Raw genomic sequence first — 22,038 nt, forward strand, 5'->3', positions numbered from 1 at the left:
ATCGAGGTTTGTATCGTACTGTGGGTCAAAAATCGTGATACGAACCGAATCGTGGGTTTGGTGTATCGTTACAGCCCTAATTATAAAGTAGTTAAATAAATAGGAAACATGACGACGGAGGAGCATTGGGGAGGAGCCCGCTAGAATAATTTAGAGCATGGTAACCCAAGGTCCGATTTCAAAAACGGTTTTCACAGGATGAATCTTGAGTTCGTAAGCTTTCGGATGATATATAGTTTGTCAACATTAGATCAGGATAAATATAGGATATAATTGTTTTAAACATGCAGTGGCAAATGGGCCCACCGGTGGGCCGGTGACCGTTAACAGGTTAATGTAAAACGTTCTGCTTAAAATGCAATCAATAACGTGTTTGTAATGTGATTTCTTATGTTACTGTGCTGCCGGGTTCAAAAGAAATGCGGCATCGTCTCAAAAATGCCCCAAATTTATATAAATGGCCACATTGTTTTGAGATGTAGTTGTTTTTATACAACATAGAATATAATTAAGCAGTATCACAAGAGCAAGAGAGCTGTTTTCATGAATAGAAGCGTGATTGTAAATGATATTGATTCACATAAATGTTCCATAAACAAGAAGTTAACATTAAATGACAAATTTTAAACTGTGCTAATTTTGGCAACGTTTGTTATTAAATTAATCAGCTGCTTTGAACGAATGGGTTGAATAAATGATTCCATTAATGTTAATTATGTTAATGTTTTAATGATAAATTAATCTTAATTTTTTTATAAAGGTGTAATTGTTCCATTTCAGATTAACTTCTGCGCCATTCATTTTATTGTCAGTGGTTTGATTGGTATCAGCGCTATAGCATCTTACTATTCTTATAATATTTATTAACTAAATATGAGTCTTTTCTCAGATAGTAGATATGGATCTTGTAGATGATTTTAATGAGTGCTGATCCGGTCTTGGTCTCAGTTTAGGTGGTCTTGACTAAAACACTAGTGAATACTACTGTTAGACCGTAATATTTATTTGTAACTTTGATCTATTTTATTAATCTATACTTATAATTTCTGTATTTTATTTACTGAGTGTAATAGATCCTCGCTGATCCGATCCGGGACTTGAAAACTGTAATATGGTCCAAAAAAGGTCTTGTGTTTAGCAGAAAGAAAACGCTGCACACATTTTAAAAATCTTTTTATTAGAATAGTGATTTTTTATCTTGCTACAAAAACATCAATGATGAGAATGCATTTGTGCTGTTAATCGAAGGACATTCACCACATACGTGTTATGTCCGCACGTCCTGACGATATTCCACGGGACGGAGCAGCGGTGTGTAATTCTGCATGAGCGGGCTGAAGCCGTAGAAATCAACCAGCACGACACCCTCTAGACATAAATAGTTGTGGTTGCCAGTAGACAAAATCCAAAAGTCCTGCAACTTCAGATCAGAGTTTTGAAAAAAGAAAAAGAAAAAAAAAAAGAGCATGCCGTCTCATGTTCAGAAGTTCGTTACAGTCCTGCCCATGATCTGAATGTCGTCGAAAGGGAACAAGGCCAATATCTGCAGGACAAAAAGGAGAAACGGTTACCACATCATCCCATTTCTGACTTACAGAGCAAACGCATTTACTGTACGCTGCCGCTTACCAGTCGACAGGAAATCCTAACATGCACTGAAGACTCACGCACAATAATACAGTGAATGTGTTAACCCCTGAAGGCATTTTTTTGTATTTTGTCTGAATGACATACAAAAACAAACATAACATAACTCAGGTGTGGTGGTGTGGGTCAGTTTAAGGGTAGAGTTAGGGACAGGTGCGGTGGTGTGGGTCAGTTTAAGGGTAGAGTTAGGGTCAGGTGTGGTGGTGTGGGTCAGTTTAAGGGTAGAGTTAGGGTCAGGTGTGGTGGTGTGGGTCAGTTTAAGGGTAGAGTTAGGGTCAGGTGTGGTGGTGTGGGTCAGTTTAAGGGTAGAGTTAGGGTCAGGTGTGGTGGTGTGGGTCAGTTTAAGGGTAGAGTTAGGGTCAGGTGTGGTGGTGTGGGTCAGTTTAAGGGTAGAGTTAGGGTCAGGTGTGGTGGTGTGGGTCAGTTTAAGGGTAGAGTTAGGGTCAGGTGTGGTGGTGTGGGTCAGTTTAAGGGTAGAGTTAGGGTCAGGTGTGGTGGTGTGGGTCAGTTTAAGGGTAGAGTTAGGGTCAGGTGTGGTGGTGTGGGTCAGTTTAAGGGTAGAGTTAGGGTCAGGTGTGGTGGTGTGGGTCAAGTTAGGGTCAGGTGTGGTGGTGTGGGTCAGTTTAAGGGTAAAGTTAGGGACAGGTGTGGTGGTGTGGGTCAAGTTAGGGTCAGGTGTGGTGGTGTGGGTCAGTTTAAGGGTAGATTTAGGGTCAGGTGTGGTGGTGTGGGTCAAGTTAGGGTAGAGTTAGGGTCAGGTGTGGTGGTGTGGGTCAGTTTAAGGGTAGAGTTAGGGACAGGTGTGGTGGTGTGGGTCAGTTTAAGGGTAGAGTTAGGGACAGGTGTGGTGGTGTGGGTCAGTTTAAGGGTAAAGTTAGGGACAGGTGTGGTGGTGTGGGTCAGTTTAAGGGTAGAGTTAGGGTCAGGTGTGGTGGTGTGGGTCAGTTTAAGGGTAGAGTTAGGGTCAGGTGTGGTGGTGTGGGTCAGTTTAAGGGTAGAGTTAGGGTTAGGTGTGGTGGTGTGGGTCAGTTTAAGGGTAGAGTTAGGGACAGGTGTGGTGGTGTGGGTCAGTTTAAGGGTAGAGTTAGGGTCAGGTGTGGTGGTGTGGGTCAAGTTAGGGTAGAGTTAGGGTCAGGTGTGGTGGTGTGGGTCAGTTTAAGGGTAAAGTTTGTTGAGCTTTCACATGTTTTTTATTATAACCACAGAACAGGAAGTAGGAAGAAAACAGAACTGCAGTGACACACTAGATGGCATAGTATAACAGCGACACCTATTGGCAAATTACTATATTACAACACTCCCACTTAATTTTACAATAGTATTAAGCCATGTTATAGTAAATTATATTACTTTTCACACAAAAAAAAATATTTCCCTTTTTTATAGTGTCAATATACAATAAACCATACTAACACAAACTAGTAAGGTTCTTTTTTTTCTTTTCTTTTTTGTCCTTTTGCCATTCAGCACTAAACAAAGTCTAGTCTATTTAATATTAGACTAAACAGAATTAAATGAAACAAAGTCCAATCTCACTTCTCAGATACTCAAACTTCTGTCTTACCAATGGCTTGGTCAAGATATCTGCCTTCATGTCATCTGTAGGACAATATTGAAGTTGTATTTGTCCATTCTGCACACATTCACGGATGTAATGATAGCGAATGTCTATGTGCTTGGTTCTTGAATGATCAACTGGATTCTTTGCAATTGCAATGGCTCCTTGGTTGTCCTCCAGGATCACCACAGGCGTAACATCCATTCCAAGATCACTCAGTAGGCGTCTTAGCCAGACACATTCCTGGGCTGATTGGCTAAGTGCAACGTACTCAGCCTCCGCTGTCGAAAGTGCAACAGTTGACTGTTTCTTGCTGAGCCAGCTCACGGCTCCTCCACCAAGTAAGAACACATTACCGGTTGTTGAGCGACGATCGTCCTGGTCTCCAGCCCAGTCAGCATCTGAGAATCCGATCAAAGTTCCAGATTCTGACTGCTCATATTTGAGAGCGAGTTCCAACGTACCCTTTAAGTACCGCAGGATTCTCTTCACTGCTGTCAGATGCGCAGCACTTGGATTTGCGTTGAACTTTGATACAACACTCACTGCTTGTGCTATGTCAGGTCGTGTGGCCATCGCAGCATACAGTAGACTCCCTACCATAGACTGGTAGGTACCTGAGTTCACAGGCTTGCTGACACCATCATTCCTTTTCAGCTTCAGATTTGCATCAGCTGGGGTTGCAACGGGATTAGCATCCTGCATCCCATACTTACGAAGAATGGATTCAATGTAATGCTTCTGATGAAGAAACACACAGTTATTTTCCTTGTCTTGGATGACAGAGATACCCAAGATATAGGACAGCTCTCCCAAGTCCTTCATCTTGTAGCGCTTCTTAAGAGCAAGTTTCAGCTCTTTCATGCTTTCCATCGACTCTGTGATCAGGATCAGATCATCAACATACACAGCCAATATTTCCAGCTCCTGCCGAGATCTCACAAACACACATGGGTCGGATGTACTCTGTTTGAAGCCAATGTTCTTCATGAACTCTGTGAAGGTTTTGCTCCAGCAGCGAGGGGATTGCTTCAGCCCGTATATTGACTTATTCAGTTTGCATACCAAACGTTCCTCCCCTGGTCTGATGTATCCCTCTGGTTGTTCCATGTAGATTTCTTCGTCCAGGTGTCCATTAAGAAATGCAGTTACCACATCCATTTGATGCACATGTAGATCATTCTGGACAGCAAAGGACAGCAACATACGAACTGAGCTAAATCTTACCACAGGTGAAAAAGTTTCATCATAATCAGCACCATACTTCTGTGAGTATCCCTTAGCAACGAGTCTGCACTTGTATCTCTCCACTCGTCCATTACTCTGATGCTTGACTTTGAACACCCATCTTGATCCTATGGCCTTCCGATCCTTTGGTAGTTCAACTAAATCCCACGTCTCATTTTCCAGCAGTGATTCATATTCCAAGTCAGCCGCATCCTGCCATTCCCTTGCATTAGGACTCTTCAATGCCTCTTTCAGTGTGCTTGGTTCTGCAACACAACAAACACCAGCATAATGATCAACAGTCACCAGGTCAGCAAACTCATCATATCCATATCTCTTGGGTGGTTTTCTGATTCTGCCAGCCTCTCTAGCAGCCTCATCGACAGTAGCATCGAGTGATGTTGTCTCGTCAGTTTTCATGATAACTTCGTTCTCTGAAAAAGAAATGTCCACTTCTTGTTTCCAGTCAAAGTCTGACTCGTTGAAGATCACATCCCGACGAATTAGAATCCTTCTTTTTTCTTCGTCGAACAAGCGGTAGCCCTTCGCATTGTTGGCATATCCCACGAAACGAAGCTTCACAGCCTTCTTGTCCAGTTTTCTTCTTTCTGTTTCTGGGACATGTGCATAAGCTACACAACCAAACACTTTCATATGACTTACATTTGGCTTTTTATCATACCATCTCTGGTAGGGTGTCTCTTGCTTCAGAAGAGATGTGGGCAGCCTGTTCTGTATGTAAACTGCAGTCGATACAGCCTCTGCCCAGTACGTCTTTGGCAATTTAGCATGAGAGAGCATGGTTCTTGCTGCTTCAATTAATGTCCGATTTTTTCTTTCTGCAACCCCATTTTGCTGAGGTGTGTGAGGCACAGTTGTTTCATGATGGATACCTTGAGCCTTCAAGTAATCTTGAAATTCTTTTGATGTGTATTCCCCACCATTGTCAGTTCTTAGTCTTGTCACTTTCTCTCCGCACTCATTGGAGAATGTTTTTTCAAATTCCTTGAATTTGTTAAACACTTCACCCTTCTGCTTCATAAAGTATACCTTGCAACATCTAGAATAGTCATCGATAAAAGTCACAAAGTACTTTGACCCACCTATAGACTCAGTCTGCATTGGACCACAGACATCACTATGAACCAGCTGCAGTTTGCGTTTGGAACGGATTTCTCCCACTGGCTTGTGAGGCTTTCTAGACAGCTTGCCTTCCACGCAGGCTTCACAGAAGAGAACTTCTTTCTCTGCAGGAAAGTCCACTCCATTCACCAGATTTTTAAGTTCCTTCATTTTGGTGGTGTGTCCCAATCGCTGGTGCCACATGCTTGCTGTTACTAATGCACTTGACGCACAGTGACAGTTCGGTGAACTTCCCTCAACATCCAGCTGATACAGCCCGTCAGATCTTTGTGTTCCCATTCCTCGAAGATCTCCATCTTTACTACGGATGTAACAGCGAGAATTTTTGAACTGCACCATATTTCCTCTTCTGACAGCAGCTCCTACTGAGAAGAGGTTCCCAGATAACTTTGGAACATACAGCACATCAAACACCGTGACATTTTTTACATCACCTACTTTGAATGTCATTCTCAGCTTAACGTTACCAAGTCCTAGGGCGTCTACCACTCTGCCGTCACCGAGTTTCACAGACTGTAGTTTTGAAAATTGCTGGTAGTTTTGGAGGATTTCTTCATGACACGTCATGTGCTTTGATGCTCCAGAGTCAATCAACCACTCAATCTGTTGTGTCATTTTATCCTGGTTTGCTTCTTTAGCGATAAAAGCACTCTCAGACGAGTCCTCTGAATGTTCACATGTTACGTTTTTGGCCTTGTGGGTTTTATACCTCTTTTTTTTACTTGGACAGTCGCGCTTGATATGTCCCTCTTTCCCACACTTGTAACATCTCCACGAGCTGGGTCTGTCAGCTCTCACTGACTTGGAGTTGGACTGCACATCACCGCGAACTTGTGTTGACATCGCTGATGCGCCACCGGATGCAGCACCGCCATAGTTACCATCAGCAGGCACTCGCTTTTGTTCTTCATTTATTAATGCTTGCTGAACAAACTGCAGCGTTAAATTGTCCAATTTGGTTTCCAGTGCAGTGACAATTGTAGCATAGCTTGATGGCAAACTACCCAGCAGTGTTACAATCTGATCCTCCTCTTCAATCACAGCACCTATCGCTCCTAGCTGGTCAGTTAGTTCTTTCATTTGTTTCAAATGTTCAGTTATGCTTTCTCCTTCCTTCATTTCACATCTGAAGTATTTTTTCTTTAGAAACAGCTTGTTTGCAAGAGTGTCTCTCTCAAAATGCCCTTTTAGAGTATCCCACGCTTCTTTAGGTGTCTTGCAACTTGTTATCAGATACAACTGGGGTGTACTCACATTCAGCACCAACACAGAAAATGCCTTTTCTTTCCGTTTTTCGAATTCTGCTCTTGCCTGTGCATTTGCTCCCTCTGACACATTGTCAGTCTCCATAACCATGCCCCATAGTCCTTTGGCTTTCATCAAATGTTCCATTTGAAATTTCCATGTTGCCCAATTCTCTGGCCCGCTCAGCTTCTCAATAAACAGTCTATCCTCCATTGTGAGTTCCACAACACTGTCTATATCACACAAAATCCTGTGTAAAAACCTTTTTTAGCGAAGATCTGGGCCCATAACCTGTTGAGCTTTCACATGTTTTTTATTATAACCACAGAACAGGAAGTAGGAAGAAAACAGAACTGCAGTGACACACTAGATGGCATAGTATAACAGCGACACCTATTGGCAAATTACTATATTACAACAAAGTTAGAGACAGGTGTGGTGGTGTGGGTCAGTTTAAGGGTAGAGTTAGGGTCAGGTGTGGTGGTGTGGGTCAGTTTAAGGGTAGAGTTAGGGACAGGTGTGGTGGTGTGGGTCAGTTTAAGGGTAAAGTTAGGGACAGGTGTGGTGGTGTGGGTCAGTTTAAGGGTAAAGTTAGGAGTTTCTAAGCTTTAAATCAAAAAGATGTTAATTTGTGTTCTGAAGATAAACATCATGCAAGTTTGGAACGACACGAGGAGGAGTAAATAATGACAGAATTTAAATGATCCCTTGAAGAATGTACATAGGGTCAGTTGATTCACTGGCTTCACATCATTTTTGCTGTGGGCTCTGCAAAATAATCCTATCATCGGTGCACATGTAAACGCCTCAGTTCTAGCGGCACATGAACCGATCATCTCTTCCTCTTTACTACTAGCTAAAGCACCAAATAAGCATGAATGAACATCAGAAGGTATGTTGTTTCAAACGCGGAAAGAGGTCAATGGTACAATTTTCATTTTCAAGCCCACCAGTGAACCGGAAGTTGCAAATGATTTTATTTCAGTGCCGTTATGTATTTCCAAGTGAAACAGAATATTAATTAGAGGGAAGTGTTTGATAAAGAGAGAATGTGGATCTCCTTACATCATCGTTGCCGTCTGCTAGATCCAGGGCCGTTTCATCCTCCATGTTCTTAATCATCTTGTCGGCTCCGGCCTGGCACAGAATATTGGCGATGGCGGCGTCCTGTCGACCCACGGCCAAATGCAGGGCAGTGCAACCATTGAACATGGTGGCATCGACATTCGCCCCTCTGTTCAGCAGCAGGGTCACTGACGGGACATCGTGGAGCTCGACCGCCATATGTAACGCCGTCTTCCCGCTCGTCCCCTCCTAAATGACACCAAAGTGAAGAAACGGGGATGTTTGGTCATAAAACTGAAGGTCTCCAGGAAACTCAACAGATCAGCCTCAAGCAGCTCACCTGTATGTTCAAATCCACACCGTTCTTCATCAACAGCCGCATGAGACGATGATGCTTGTGCAGGGTGGCCACATGGAGACATGTAAGACCTGCAATAAACCATGCCTTGATTAATATTAGTACATACATTTGCATTCATGCATTTGACAGAGCGACTTACAATGCATTCAGTGTACATTTTATCAGCTCATCCATTTTCTGGGAATCAAACCCATGACCTTTGTGCCATGCTGTGCTATTTGAGCTACAGGAATGCATATTTAATATAGTATAATAGTATACTACGGGACTGTTGAACGCTTGAATCTTATTGGTTGAAGAATGTTCTAAGGTGTGCAGTTATTTTTAGGGAAAGGCACGGTTAAAGTAGTTCCAGCAGGTTTTGACTGCATTACAGCTTCATATTAGCCTGACAAGCCAGACCCACATCAAGATGTTTGGTCTGGAAACTCACCATTGACAGCTCAATCCAAGGGGCGGGATAAACGGTTGTCTTTCTAACTCCCTCTGCACGCGATAGGATAGCGCTACACCAACCAGAGCAACGAAGGTGAAGCAGAGCTCGCTGACTGATTAAACATTCGCCGTATCCGGTCGGCTAAACTCCGAACACATCTTCCCTTTTTAAGAATGACTTCAGTGTCGCTCTTTGTTCTTTTCTCAGAGAAAAGCTTAACTCCAAGTCTTCCAGAGTCGCGGTCAAAGCTGATTCGAAAGACCGCCGTTCGCCAGTTTCTGTGTTAACTAGAAGCACGCAAACGCAACTCGGCCGTCGTCATTATGGCCCCGCCCGCCGACTCTATACACGATGTGATTGGGCCGTCCAGATTGTGAGGAATACAGCTCAGAAGGGTATTGAGAGTTCCTAGACGACACTTGCGGGCAAATTAAATTTGCTTTCGCTAGGGTGCGTCTAGATTTCTAGGCTAGCTTCATATCACTCCGCCAAATGATTTCAGTCATTTCAAAAGTCCTTACAGCTGATAACAGCAAAAGAACCAAACACACAATGACACTGACCAAACAAATACATATAGTAAACAATAGGATAAAAATGACTATTTCCATTGTTTTGCAAAAAAAATTGTTTTATTAAGTACTGAAGCACATAATCCACCGCTCAAACGTGCACACATACAGTACGGACACACACTCCCACACAAACATGTAGTCAGCGCAGCTCGGATGATTTTATCAATAAAATAGTTTAGCAGCTTAAAAGCTACATGATATTTCTCACTTGCGAGGAAATAAAAACGCTGTTCTTGAAGTAGATAAACTTACAGTCGAGACGCTTCCAAACATTGATGAGATGAGCAGACTCAGGTAATTAACACACACTTCATCTCTCTCTCTCTAATAATTGCATTTTTAACCGTATTAGTCTGCTATCAATGGCTCAAACCTCTAGCCTGACAAGCCTGACCCACATCAAGATGTTTGGTCTGGAAACTCTCCATAGACAGCTCAATCTGAGGGGCGGGATAAACGGTTGTCTTTCAAACTCCCTCTGCAAGCGATAGGATAGCGCTACAACCAATCAGAGCAATGAAGGTGAAGCAGAGCTCGCTGACTGATTAAACATTCGCCGTATCCGGTCGGCTAAACTCTGAACACATCTTCCCTTCTTAAGAATGACTTCAGTGCCGTTCTTTGTTCTTTTCTCAGAGAAAAGCTTAACTCCAAGTGTTCCAGAGTCGCGGTCAGAGCTGAATCGAAAGACCGCTGCCGTTCGCCAGTTTCTGTGTTTACTAGAAGCACGCAAACGCAACTCGGCCGTCGTCAATATGGCCCCGCCCACCGACTCTCTACACGATGTGATTGGCCTGGCAAGAGTTAGGGGAATACAGCTCAGAAGGGTATTGAGAGTTGCTAGACGACACTTGCGGGCAGATTAAATTTGCTGCCGCTAGGGTGCGTCTAGATTTCTAGGCTACCAAACCTCTGTTACTAGCTCTAAAATGACATTTTTATTAGCAACGGAGTTGTGGGATGAGATGCGTAAGAAATTAGTCCTGCACACGAGCGTTTCAAGGACGAAAACCTGCCAAAATGTCTTGAAATTCATCTAAATGTTTTAAGGTGGGGTGACCGTAGTATAAGCGGAATAATTGACTCTGGGCCATTTAATTAATAAAAAATAATGTACACCCATGGGTGTGCATTCCTTTTCTAGTGATTCAACAGCCGGTCATCAATTATGCCTTACATATAGTATCAACTCTGATCCCAGAAACTACTCTATACTAAGAAAAAAACGTTTTTGCAAGCATTTCGGCTTTTTAATTATTCAGGGAACTAATGTAGAAACACCAAACAGCTTCTCTGCCATGACAGTAGTTAAAGAGAAAACTGAATGATGATGATGTTATGAAACACTGATACTTGAAGTCCATGAAAACAGAAAAACTCCAGGGCGCTTTTTGCTGCCAACTTCCTTGTTCAGACAAGACTGTTTCTGTTCACTAAAAATGAAAACATGATAAACACAGAACCAACAAACATCAGCAGCATGACAGCATTTCTCTATATTACTCTTGAAACTATACATAGGAAGTATAACAAAGGCAACATTAAAATGTGTTCTGGTTGTTTTGAGCATGTTGCTTTGTTGTAGTAGCTCGTTGCTATGCAGTGCACACACCTCCTCAACAATGATTTGACACATGATGTAAGGAATCATTTATGACACAGACGTGGCAGGATGATTTACACACTTAACTTTAATACTTAGTGGCATTGGTTTGTTAAAATCACATAAAAACAATAAAAGTATTATGACTACCAAATAGGGTGGAAAAAAGCGATGCATCGCGATTAGGGATGGGTATCAAGAACCGGTTCCATTTTAGAACCACATTTCCCAGAACTGCCATTCCTGTGTATGTATTTTAATGTGATTTTAAAACATTCAAGCTCAAAAGAAGTCAAAAGACTCAAAGAAGACTTACACACTGTAGCCACACACACACACAGAAAGGTTTCTCATAGTGAATAATGCGTGAAAATGAGTTTGAAGTATGTTGAAATGAGAAGTGTGTTTCTGGTTGTGAGGGAAAGATAACCTTGTTCAGCTTCCTAAATAACCCAGCATTAAGGAAACAGTGGATGCAGTTTGTTTTTCTGGAGCAGCAAAGGAGTTCTGCAAGTGTGTGTGTGTGTGTTTGTTCCCGGTCATGAGTGGAAACCACAGACGGCGAGTGAAACTGCATCAAATGTCTGTTTTGTTAGCAATCGGCATGTAAGGACATATAATGTGAACAACACGAAAGTATAATGAATGGAAACTTATCCAGGGATAATGCCATGATGTATTGTGTGTGTGTGTGTGGGGGCATGTTTTTGTTAAATATAAGGACAAATGTGTATAATGACATGGGTATGACAGGTATTACAAGGAGAGGGTGAAATATGAGGACATTACCCATGTGTCCTCACTTTTCAAAAGGCTTATAAATCATAGAGTTTTTTTAGAGTAAAAATGCTGAATGTTTTCTGTGATGGGTAGGTTTAGGGGCTGTGTGTGTGTGTGTGTGTGTGTGTGTGTGTGTGTGTGTGTGTGTGTGTGTGTGTGTGTGTGTGTGTGTGTGTGTGTGTGTGTGTGTGTGAGAGATGGGTAGGTTTAGGGGCAGGGGTAGAGTAGGGGGATAGAAAATACGGTTTGTACAGTATAAAAATGTATGCCTATGGAATGTCCCCACAATTCACAAACAGAAACGTGTGCGTGTGAAGATAGATAATGTAAGATAATGTAGTTTTAGGGGCAGGGGCAGTGTGTGTGTGTGAGTGTGTGTGTGTGTGTGTGTGTGTGTGTGTGTGTGTGTGTGTGTGTGTAGGTGTAGGGGCAGGGGCAGGGGCAGTGTGTGTGGGTAGGTTTAGGGGCTGTGTGTGTGTGTGTGTGTGTGTGTGTGTGTGTGTGTAGGTTTAGGGGCAGGGGCAGTGTGTGTGGGTAGGTTTAGGGGCTGTGTGTGTGTGTGTGTGTGTGTGTGTGTGTGTGTAGGTTTAGGGGCAGGGGCAGGGGCAGTGTGTGTGGGTAGGTTTAGGGGCTGTGTGTGTGTGTGTGTGTGTGTGTGTGTGTGTAGGTTTAGGGGCAGGGGCAGGGGCAGTGTGTGTAGGTAGGTTTAGGGGCAGTGTAGGGGGATAGAATGTACAGTTTGTACGGTATAAAAACCATTACGTCTATGGAGAGTCCCCACAAAGATAATGAACCAGACGTGTGTGTGTGTGTGTGTTTAGTTCCGCCCACTGCACGCCACCACGAGCTCGACTTCAGACACAGTCGGTACAATGTATCTGTCTTTTATAAATATGACAAAACTAAAGACTTTTCAGAGATATGAAGGATGCAACACTACTCTATAGGTACTCATGATTGACATGAGATTGACTGAAACTGTGTGTTATGTTCCCTTTAAGGCTTGCAGTGTGAACGTAGTATCAATAAGAAAAAAAAGTACATTAAAAATAATTTTGGAATCGGATTGTGACTCCCAGAATCGGATCAGATGAAGTCTCGTACCTCTCCAGTTCTGTGTTTCCAGGACATTGGTGAGTTTGGGTGAGGCGTTGAGCACCATCTCATTGGCACAATCCCAGAATCCATGCTCACACGCCACATGGAGAGGGGTGTTTCCTTCCTGGTCCTGGAGCTCCAGCGAGACCATCTTCTTTAGCAGGCTGCTCACTATAGTGGGCTGGTTCAGGTAGGTGGCCAGGTGTAACGGCGTCTATGGACGGCAGAATAAAGTCAGCATCTGACAAAATGGCTAATTCTACTTTTAAAAACAAAAAAAATGTAGTTTGAGGTGAGAAATAGTTCTGATACTGGATGATAGCATTCCAGTAATACAATAAGTCCGTAAAGGGTTAGTTCACCCATTCTGTCATTAATTACTTACTTTGATTGTAAGTAAGTAACTTGTCGTTCTAAACCTCTAAGGCTTTCGTTCATCTTCAGAACATAAATCTGTGTCCAGAAATCGTTCCCTCCACTGACATCTATGCAACTTTCTTACTGAAGCTCAAATGTGATGCGTAACAAGAGAATGAACCTCATTGGTTCTCATTGAAGCTCAAGCGTGATGCGTAACACGAGGATGAGCCTCATTGGCTCTCGCTGAAGCTCAAGCGTGATGCGTAACACGAGAATGAACCTCATTGGTTCTCATTGAAGCTCAAGCGTGATGCGTAACACGAGAATGAACCTCATTGGTTCTCATTGAAGCTCAAACGTGATGCGTAACACGAGAATGAACCTCATTGGTTCTCGCTGAAGCTCAAACATGCTGCGTAACATGAGAATGAACCTCATTGGTTCTCATTGAAGCTCAAGCGTGATGCGTAACACGAGCAAGCTCGTTGTTTCTCGCACGTCAAGTGAATATGCTTGAGCTTCAATTTTCCACAACCGGTGGTTAATGAATATTTAGATGTAATAAATGATTCATCATGGACTTAATCGCTCAATTCATATGGATTAGTTTCATAATCTCTTTATGAACTTTTTGAAGCGTCAAAGTGGTAGTTCTGTACCTGTCAATGGGGGGGACCGAAATCTCTCAGGCTAGATCCTCGTTTGTGTTATTATGGGTTTTGGAATGACATGGGGGTGAACTAACCCTTTAAGTAAAATGGTTTCGTTTTTATGCAACTGGATATGTTGTGGTTGTCTGTAGTATGGGGAGCGCCCCCGTGTCTCAAATGAAAAGATTAGAACCGCAGAGCTTCAGACCATCTCACTAGCATCGCAGAATGGCATCAACCTTTTTGATTGAATGCCAATAAGGTTAATTTGTTCCAAAAAAGAGGGGCCAAGCAAAAGTTTACTCAATCTGGGAGTTACACACTGACTGTGTCAAAAGGAAACATGTGAGTAATATGTCCAATGGCCTGGCGTTAGCTGATTACGTGGCTTTTGGTAAAAACACAGCAGCACCATTATTACTCACAGCTTTAAGTGCTGACTGTCAGATTTGTGCTGTTTCCTTTAGACTTCACCCTCTAGACCGGCTGACCCAAATCTGACATCCTCTCATTTTATAAACCCAAGTAGCATCAAAGTCGACATGAAACACTGTTTGTAACTTATTTTAATTTAATAACGTGACACATTTCGGACACAACACAGGGTGTGATTTTTATCTATCAGGAATCTAATGGATGAAGGGTTTTTCCGCTTTTCCTTTTAGGCGGAGAAAGTTGACAAAAGATTACACAACCTTTCTTTTTCTGAATAGCATGTGCTGGTGAATCATTGATGATAAGCAGATATTTAATTTCATACTGTAATGTAAAACTAACCAAATGAGTCAATGTTAATGATAACAACAAGACTATTTTGACAGTAAAAGTCCTATTTTTAAACAATGTCCAGTGTTCCCACACCTTTCGACCAATGCATTTCCATCATTTATTATTTCTAATGTAATAATGTCTATTTACACTAAATGTGAATAGCCCGCCTTGTTGTGAGAGGCTATTTACACTAACTCCGCCCACTGATGTCTGATTGGGCCAGACATAATTACGGAAGGCGCTGGTTTGTCAATAGTAGCAATAGTGTAGAGATAAGGTGCGGCGCGTGGTAGAACGTTGGCAGAAATCGATTTATTTTCAAGAAAATTTAAGAAAAAATTCAAAAAGCAGAAACAAGTTGTCTAATGTGTTGTTAATAATCGAGCTTTATTGTCCCAATAAGGCGGTATCCATTTAATAATCTTAATAAATATAATAATTTACACTGTTATTATTGCATACCATTTAATGTACAACAACCCTGAGATGCAAATAACATCTAACTACTATTTACACTTATTGCAAAGAAAATACTGCAATTTTCACTGAGTGCAAATAAAAATCGATGGCAATTTTCACTGAGTGTAAATAGCCACTGCTTTTCTAATAAGGATTGATCATAAAATATTTTGGAGCAGCATGGCAAAACTATAAACATTGTTTATCCACGTGGGATTTTAATAATTTCCATGGTATTTTCAAGCCTGGAAATCACTATTTTACGCTAATATATGAATTCTTAGCAAAGAAAACCCCTTAATGTTTTTATTTACTTCAAAGAAATAATAAAATGTTCTTTCCCCAAAATGAATTAATGTGCGTTATGCATCTGTCCACAGATTTCCATGTTGAGTTTGTGAGTAATCACCTGTGGTTATTTTAGGTGTAACATCACACCCTGATGGATAAAAACTTCTAGTGCATCGGAGGGTAATTCATTGATATTTCCAAGTTTCCATGACTAAGAATATTGATCAATTTGTTGATTTAGCCACGTTACCGCTTCCTTATACTAAAATGCCAACAAAAAGTCAATAAATACTTCATTTTGAACAATCATAAGCAGGGGGTTTCTCCAGAAAGCCCCTCGTCAAATAAAGCATAAACCCCAAATTTCAAAATAACAATTGAAACAAGGCTATCAAACGAGTGTTATAAACCCGAAACATTCTTTGATACGCGCTCGGGAGTTCCCCTCAAAGGGGAAACAAAAAAAAAGCAAACTCATTACAACATTCATACAGTTTTTCTGTTCCTTCAGGGCAATTCATGAAACAGGAGCAGAAGGGATTTCTGTGGAAATGGCTCATAAATCCTTCGAATGCATCAACATGCGTTAGAAACTTGTTATGCAATTGTGTGGAGAATTGATACCTGATACAAGTTGTTCTGAATATCCATCAGCTCTGGAGAAAACAGATCTATCAACTGGTGTGCAAAGCATTTCTCTTCGTGGATTATGGCCAAATGGAGAATCCTGGGAAAACAAGCAAACACACAAGTTAATGCCGGTTAAAACGCTGGTCGAAAGATGAAGCAGAGCCAACGGTAAAGGGAAGGAACCATCGAGCAAACCGCAGTCTAAAAGCAGCACATTTCACAACGTGTGATGGAAAGAAAAAAAAAATAGGTCGGACGATACTGAGAAATATGTCAAAAGTGTGTGTGTCGCTGACGACGGTTCGCAGAGCCATTCAGCCATTGTGCAACACTGGAAGTTTTGCACATTATTAGAGCATTCATATCAGAGATCGCCTCGCTATCCAATGATAAAACCTTTCAAGTTTTGCAGTTACAAGAAAGACTAGATTTAAAACAAAGATGAGAGATGTGAAGACATGGAGATTCGCAGTGGAGTTAAACACATTTCAGTCACATTAAATCCCCAAAAATGAAGATTACATTTTGCATAAAGAAAATGATGACACTTCTCCATTAATGCAGAACACTTTTTCTTTTGATTTTGGGCTAAAATATGACCCAAGCACATTTTTTTTGACTGGTTGCATGAAAGGTTTCCACTTAATTCACATGTGTCTGAGTCACAAGCAGCCAGTAAATGATGTCTGCAGAAGCATGATTTAATGCACACTCATTGTCTTTTTCCCCATCCTCCAGCGGTATATTTCCTCGCAGGTGTGTAATTTCTCAGCTACTTTCCACACATGCGATAACCTAGCCTTCACTTTTACAGTAAGCCAAAAGGAAACAGGTAGAAGCAAGCGGTTTCAGCATGTACATAATGTGAAAACATCAATCTGATTGTGGGAAAGCGACCATGATTCATATTGTTTCGCTGGATGTGAAATTAACAGGTTTAGTTCACGCACAAATTAACATTTTTGTCCGTTTATTCCACCTAAGGAGAGATTTAGAAGTGATTACACTGCTTTTTTATTCATGTAATGGGAATAGTGCTCCAAAAAAGCACTATAAAGTATCATAAAAAGAGTCTGTTTCACATCTTCTGATGGCTGACCAAAATGTAATCGGGGAAATCTTCCCCACCGCTGAAGCTTTTTTCAGTGATTTAGATGTAAAGTTAAAATATGTGCAAAAATTTCTTATTGCTGGGGCAGAGCCCTTAAAAGGACGTATTTGTACCCTTTTTACCCCTAAAAGGTTAAGATATTTTAGTGGAATAAAAGATAGCCTTAAATGTATAACATTTACACATTTTTCTGAGCATGTATTGCAAGAAAAATAAAAAACACTTTAAACTAACTGTAACAACCAGCGTTGCGCGATATATTGGCCGATATATGTTCATTTTAAAGCCCTGAAATTAAACGTAATTCTTTTTTTGTCCAATAATTTGGTTATTTTTTATTTACTATTAAATTACTAGATTTTAATTAATACATAATAACTTAGCACATTCCTTCACTTAGATTCAAATTAACCCATAATTTCATGCATAACCCTTTAAATTCAGCTTAAAATATCTTACATTGCGTGCCTTTGAAGGACCACTTGTCGGAAAAATAATATTATAACATGATATTTCATGACTCTTGCCACTAGATGGCTTTATAGCTCTATATGAGGAAAATTAGCTGTTCCGCTTGGTCCTAAAGTCAGTTTACATCAGAATGCATTCAGATACACATGTAGATGTTATAAACTTATTTTTGGTAAAGTTTTAGCTTTAGGTTTTCTATGTGTACTAAAGCATGCATCACATTCATTCATTCCTTTTAAATTTTAAACATAAACTCTTTGAACCCAGTAATTTTTGTATGTATTTGTGTTTCAAGTGCGGCAAAAGTCCTAGAGTCTTCGATGAACACAATATTTTTTATTCAAAATTTAAAAAACAATTTCGGGTCAAAATGACCCGAGGGAAGGATAAGGGCTTAAGTAATACATAATGGATTATTTCCTTAGTTGTGACATGCAAACTGTTCACCATGATGGTTTTGAATTGCTTGAAATATGATTGAAAATCACTTCAATAAGGAAAATACAGGTGAGTGCAACATGTGCAGTGCAAGACTACATAAAATGATAATTAAAACATTATAATCGTGTGCTTGGGTCATGGCTTTTAATGGTGAGAATTTTTTTTGTAATCAGGCTCTCAAATTATACAAAAATTTGGATTGTGATTTATCGGCCTATATCGGGTATCGGCTTTCAAATACAAAGAATTATTATTGGGACATCGCTTATCCTGACTGCATGGGGATTTCATATGGCCATTGATAGTTTATGTATTTATAAGCATGTTCTTTACTCTGATGACACTCAGGGAAAGTTTTTTTTTCTTGCAAGAGCAACAAAAGCAGGCCAAAGGTAAACCATAGCAGCTCACTATGATTCAAGATGTATCAAAATGCAAGATTATCTTATTGGCATCCTTATTTTGTCACTGTCAAAACCAATGAAGAAATGAAAGCAGGCTGACATTAACCAGGCTGTCTGTACGTGCCCACTTGTGTGGTGGATGTTTGCGTACGTTTTTGCACATATACGTTACAGTTGAACCACGATCTGGTGTAAAGGTCACTGCTTGCTTGCATAAACATGTTTACGTGACACATGCTCTTTTGGAGTAAATATGCATTATAAAGCACACAAATGTGTTTAAAACAAACGCTTTGCACTTTCCAAAGAGCTGCCATCAGATTGTGTTTTCTGGCCCGACGAGGGGAATTCCACTGCATACTTCTGCTTTCTTCTTCTCATGCGCCATAAACGGCAGATCCAGTTTCTAGATGTCTGTTAACAGACTGTAGAGTTAAAACAGAAAAGCCTGCTACTGTAATCAAATCTGTCACATGAGAATGTGTCACTCAGCAAACTAAAATCGGCTGGAAAATGAATCAACTTTAAAAAATGTTTGCGTTAGATTCTGGCCAACATTTTAAGACTGGAAAAAACAAGAATAAGCCATTTTTAATATATATAACATATATATATAAATAATATATAAATATATATATAATATATATATATATATATATATATATATATATATTTTTTTTTTTTTTTTTTTAAATAAATGTTTTTGCTCTTGTGCTACAACGGCCAATGTTATCTTAATTTACCAATATATGGGCCTTATTTATGAGAGCTCACCATAAAAACACACTACAGACTTTCATCCAGATTAATAAAGCCTTCCTATTCTCTCTTTATGATCATAACTTTTGGTAAATGAACTGTAAACACCTTTAAAATTAGGCAATTAAATGTTTGTTAAGAGAAAGGTTGAAGAAACATCCTGCACACTTTCTGAACTTAGTTTACCTCAATGCCATATCTATCTATCCGCACTAAACAACAAAGAGAGCATTTTTACGAATATATTAATATAAACACATTATAAACTAGTTCAAGTGTTAGATACTGTTTCAGGATATTGTTGCAGGATTTAATATGGTGCAAATATAGTCTGCAACTACTTTGAGCTTATATTCACAATACAGCACAGCCTAAAGAGCCTTACTGTTTGTATAAAATAATGCATCTCTTTTAAAGTGAAGTACACTAGCCTATGTATCAGTTAAAGGCCATTCATTAAGCACAATACTTCCGCGACATAATATAGTCACTGTCATTACGATGCAATGCAAAATAAATAAACAATAAATATTTATACATTAATCAAATGGGGTCTGCATTAAAATGGTGACCAGTTTTAGCTGTCACTCTATTTGAGATGTTTAACACAGCTGAAACCGGATCAAAAATAGTTATTCTAACCATGTTTGACCCATGACAAGGATGATTAAGTTGATTAAAAGAAAATGTTCCATACATTTTTATTATTATGTAGTATTCGTTTTGTAAAAACAAAAAGGCATATAGGACGCGTTATACTCCGCGCCGGGCGTTCTTGTCCACAACACCAGTGAATCAGGCTTAAACTTAGCCTAATTAAACTCACAAACACCCCATATTCAGACATGAAAACACATTTGAACCACTCATTTGAACTTTCGAAAACATATCAATGAAATGTAAACGTACGTGTCTCCATCTTCTGTAACAGTGGTTAGGAAATTCACTTCCTCCTCAGTGTATTCACAGTCCGCCGCGCGTTCACATTCAGAAATGCTGCATTTTTCGATTAAATCCCCCAAACTGTCCACTGTTAACGACGAAGAGACGTACGCAGAGTCCAATCGGTCTTCTGTACCGAGTTTATCCTTCTCATCAGAGCTGTCCGATCTCCCGTATTCTCTGGATATCGATATCGATTCGATTCCGGAGTCAATCCGATACTCTTCGTCGAATTTGCGTTCTTTCTCACCGCCGCTTCGCGCCATTTCGAAGCTTCGATCCGTGTGGTCAATGTAGCAATGTAAAGATGAAACAAAGTAAAATCACCGTGACATTATGACACCAGGGACATTCGCTTTTGTTTCTCATCCCACCACCGGTGACTAAGATGCTTCCCAATGGCTCTTTAACGTCAAGTGTGTTTTGTAAAGTTTCAGGTTGAGCTCAAGCGTACCAGCCAAACTCAGTAAGTTAATGAAAGTGCTGTGAGAATGCTGGCAGTAAATGTTAATCAGACAAGCAGCCTAACATGGGGAAGCAGTTTTGTAGGTGGAGTCAACGCAACGCGGCACTCAATCAGTCTTCAGTGGGAATTCCCCGCAGGGAGTGGCAAAAGCCCAAATTCATTACCGATCCAATCCAAACACACACGGAATCTCCTGAGAGACCTCAACTGCGAACCTGTTCTCTATTTTGGCCTCCCAACAACTTCCTTGAACAACCTGTGACTTGACCTGACAGGCTTTATTTATTAAAGTCCCTGAATTGCAACACAACTTTAATCTGGACATTTATGTTTTTCCAATATTACATCTAATAATTGTATAAGAGACAATTATGAAGTCAGTCTGTTGTGTTTTGACTCGTCTGTCCAGTTTTGGTGGACCAGTTTACGTCAAGTTAAACAATAGTAGGCCTAGGCTTTTGTATTGGTGCACTCTAAAAAAAATAAAAAACACTTTTGTTTCAACGGTAAAAACGGACAAACCCAACCGTTGGTTTACATTTTTTAATTTTTAATTTTAAATCCAACGGATGGGTTCGTCCGTTTGACCGTTGAAACAACCCAGTATTTTTTTTTTTTACTGAGTTCTCATCATGCTTTGCATATTAATTTAAATAGGCTACCACAAATAACTTCTGGATGTCTAAATTAAATACAACTATTCATCACACGTGCACATTAATACACGGATGTATTTTAAAAATCCACCTTAATGTTAAATTCTATCGTGCTTTATTGTTTAGAGACGTTTCATTAAACAGAACTGACAGTGCCATCAATGACCGGCAGGTGGCGCTGTAGACTGTCTTTAAATGCGTGATTTATGATTGATTGGCTCATTTTTATCTTTTTAAATGTCAAATAACTCCATAACGTTTATCACAGGTCTATTCATTATCAAATGAACAGGTCAACAATGCCGTTTGATCATGTTTGTTAATGACTGCATGAGGGAAAAAAGATATCCCTAAAACAAAAAACAAACAAAAAACCTTTGTGCCAAAAACACTGTTGAATTCAGAATGTTTTGAGGTTGAAAAAAGATTAATAGTCGCCCTAATTAGCACATTTGATTGCATCACATATCATTTACAGTTCATATTCTTGTGTATTTTGCCAGCTGCCAACTACAGTTTTTGAAATAATAATAGAAACCCACACTTTTGTATGAACCACCTTTCTGTTATGATGTCAGAACCATAAATATGATGTCAGACCAAAAAAACTTTTTTTAAAAAGGCGGTGATGTTACAGAATAAGATTAAACAGACATTTCAGCACAAAGAACAATTTGTACAGGTTTTCAGAAAATAATTTAGAACAAACTGATTTTTATTTTTTAAAAGTGATAATAATAAAATAGTAATAATAATAATAATAATAATAATAATAATAATAAAATAAAAAATATATATAAATATATATATATATATATATATATATATATATATATATATATATAAAATATATATATATATATATATATATATAAAATATATATATATG

General features: G+C 39.9%; 1 protein-coding gene across 1 annotated transcript; it reads right to left on the minus strand.

Annotated features, from left to right (window-relative positions):
• Positions 1–1,158: 1,158 nt before the first annotated feature.
• On the minus strand, positions 1,159–20,565 carry nfkbie (nuclear factor of kappa light polypeptide gene enhancer in B-cells inhibitor, epsilon). Its single transcript, XM_067418267.1, has 6 exons — positions 19,995–20,565; positions 15,894–15,996; positions 12,745–12,952; positions 8,226–8,314; positions 7,886–8,134; positions 1,159–1,543 (listed from the first exon to the last, which is right to left on the minus strand). Exons 1-6 carry the CDS (start codon positions 20,291–20,293, stop codon positions 1,481–1,483), a joined length of 1,011 nt encoding a protein of 336 aa, XP_067274368.1. The 5' UTR covers positions 20,294–20,565; the 3' UTR covers positions 1,159–1,480.
• Positions 20,566–22,038: the final 1,473 nt, after the last annotated feature.

Source organism: Pseudorasbora parva, chromosome 15 (genome assembly GCF_024679245.1).
Source record: "Pseudorasbora parva isolate DD20220531a chromosome 15, ASM2467924v1, whole genome shotgun sequence".
NCBI lineage: Eukaryota > Metazoa > Chordata > Actinopteri > Cypriniformes > Gobionidae > Pseudorasbora > Pseudorasbora parva.

Excerpts from the sequence above, each read along its gene's own strand:
- nfkbie (XM_067418267.1), bottom strand. The coding sequence starts at position 20,293 with ATGGCGCGAAGCGGCGGTGAGAAAGAACGCAAATTCGACGAAGAGTAT. Across the intron at positions 15,997-19,994 it reads GTTACAGAAGATGGAGACAC|GATTCTCCATTTGGCCATAA; the intron begins GTACGTTTACAT and ends TTGTTTTCCCAG. Across the intron at positions 8,135-8,225 it reads GTGTGGATTTGAACATACAG|GAGGGGACGAGCGGGAAGAC; the intron begins GTGAGCTGCTTG and ends GGTGTCATTTAG.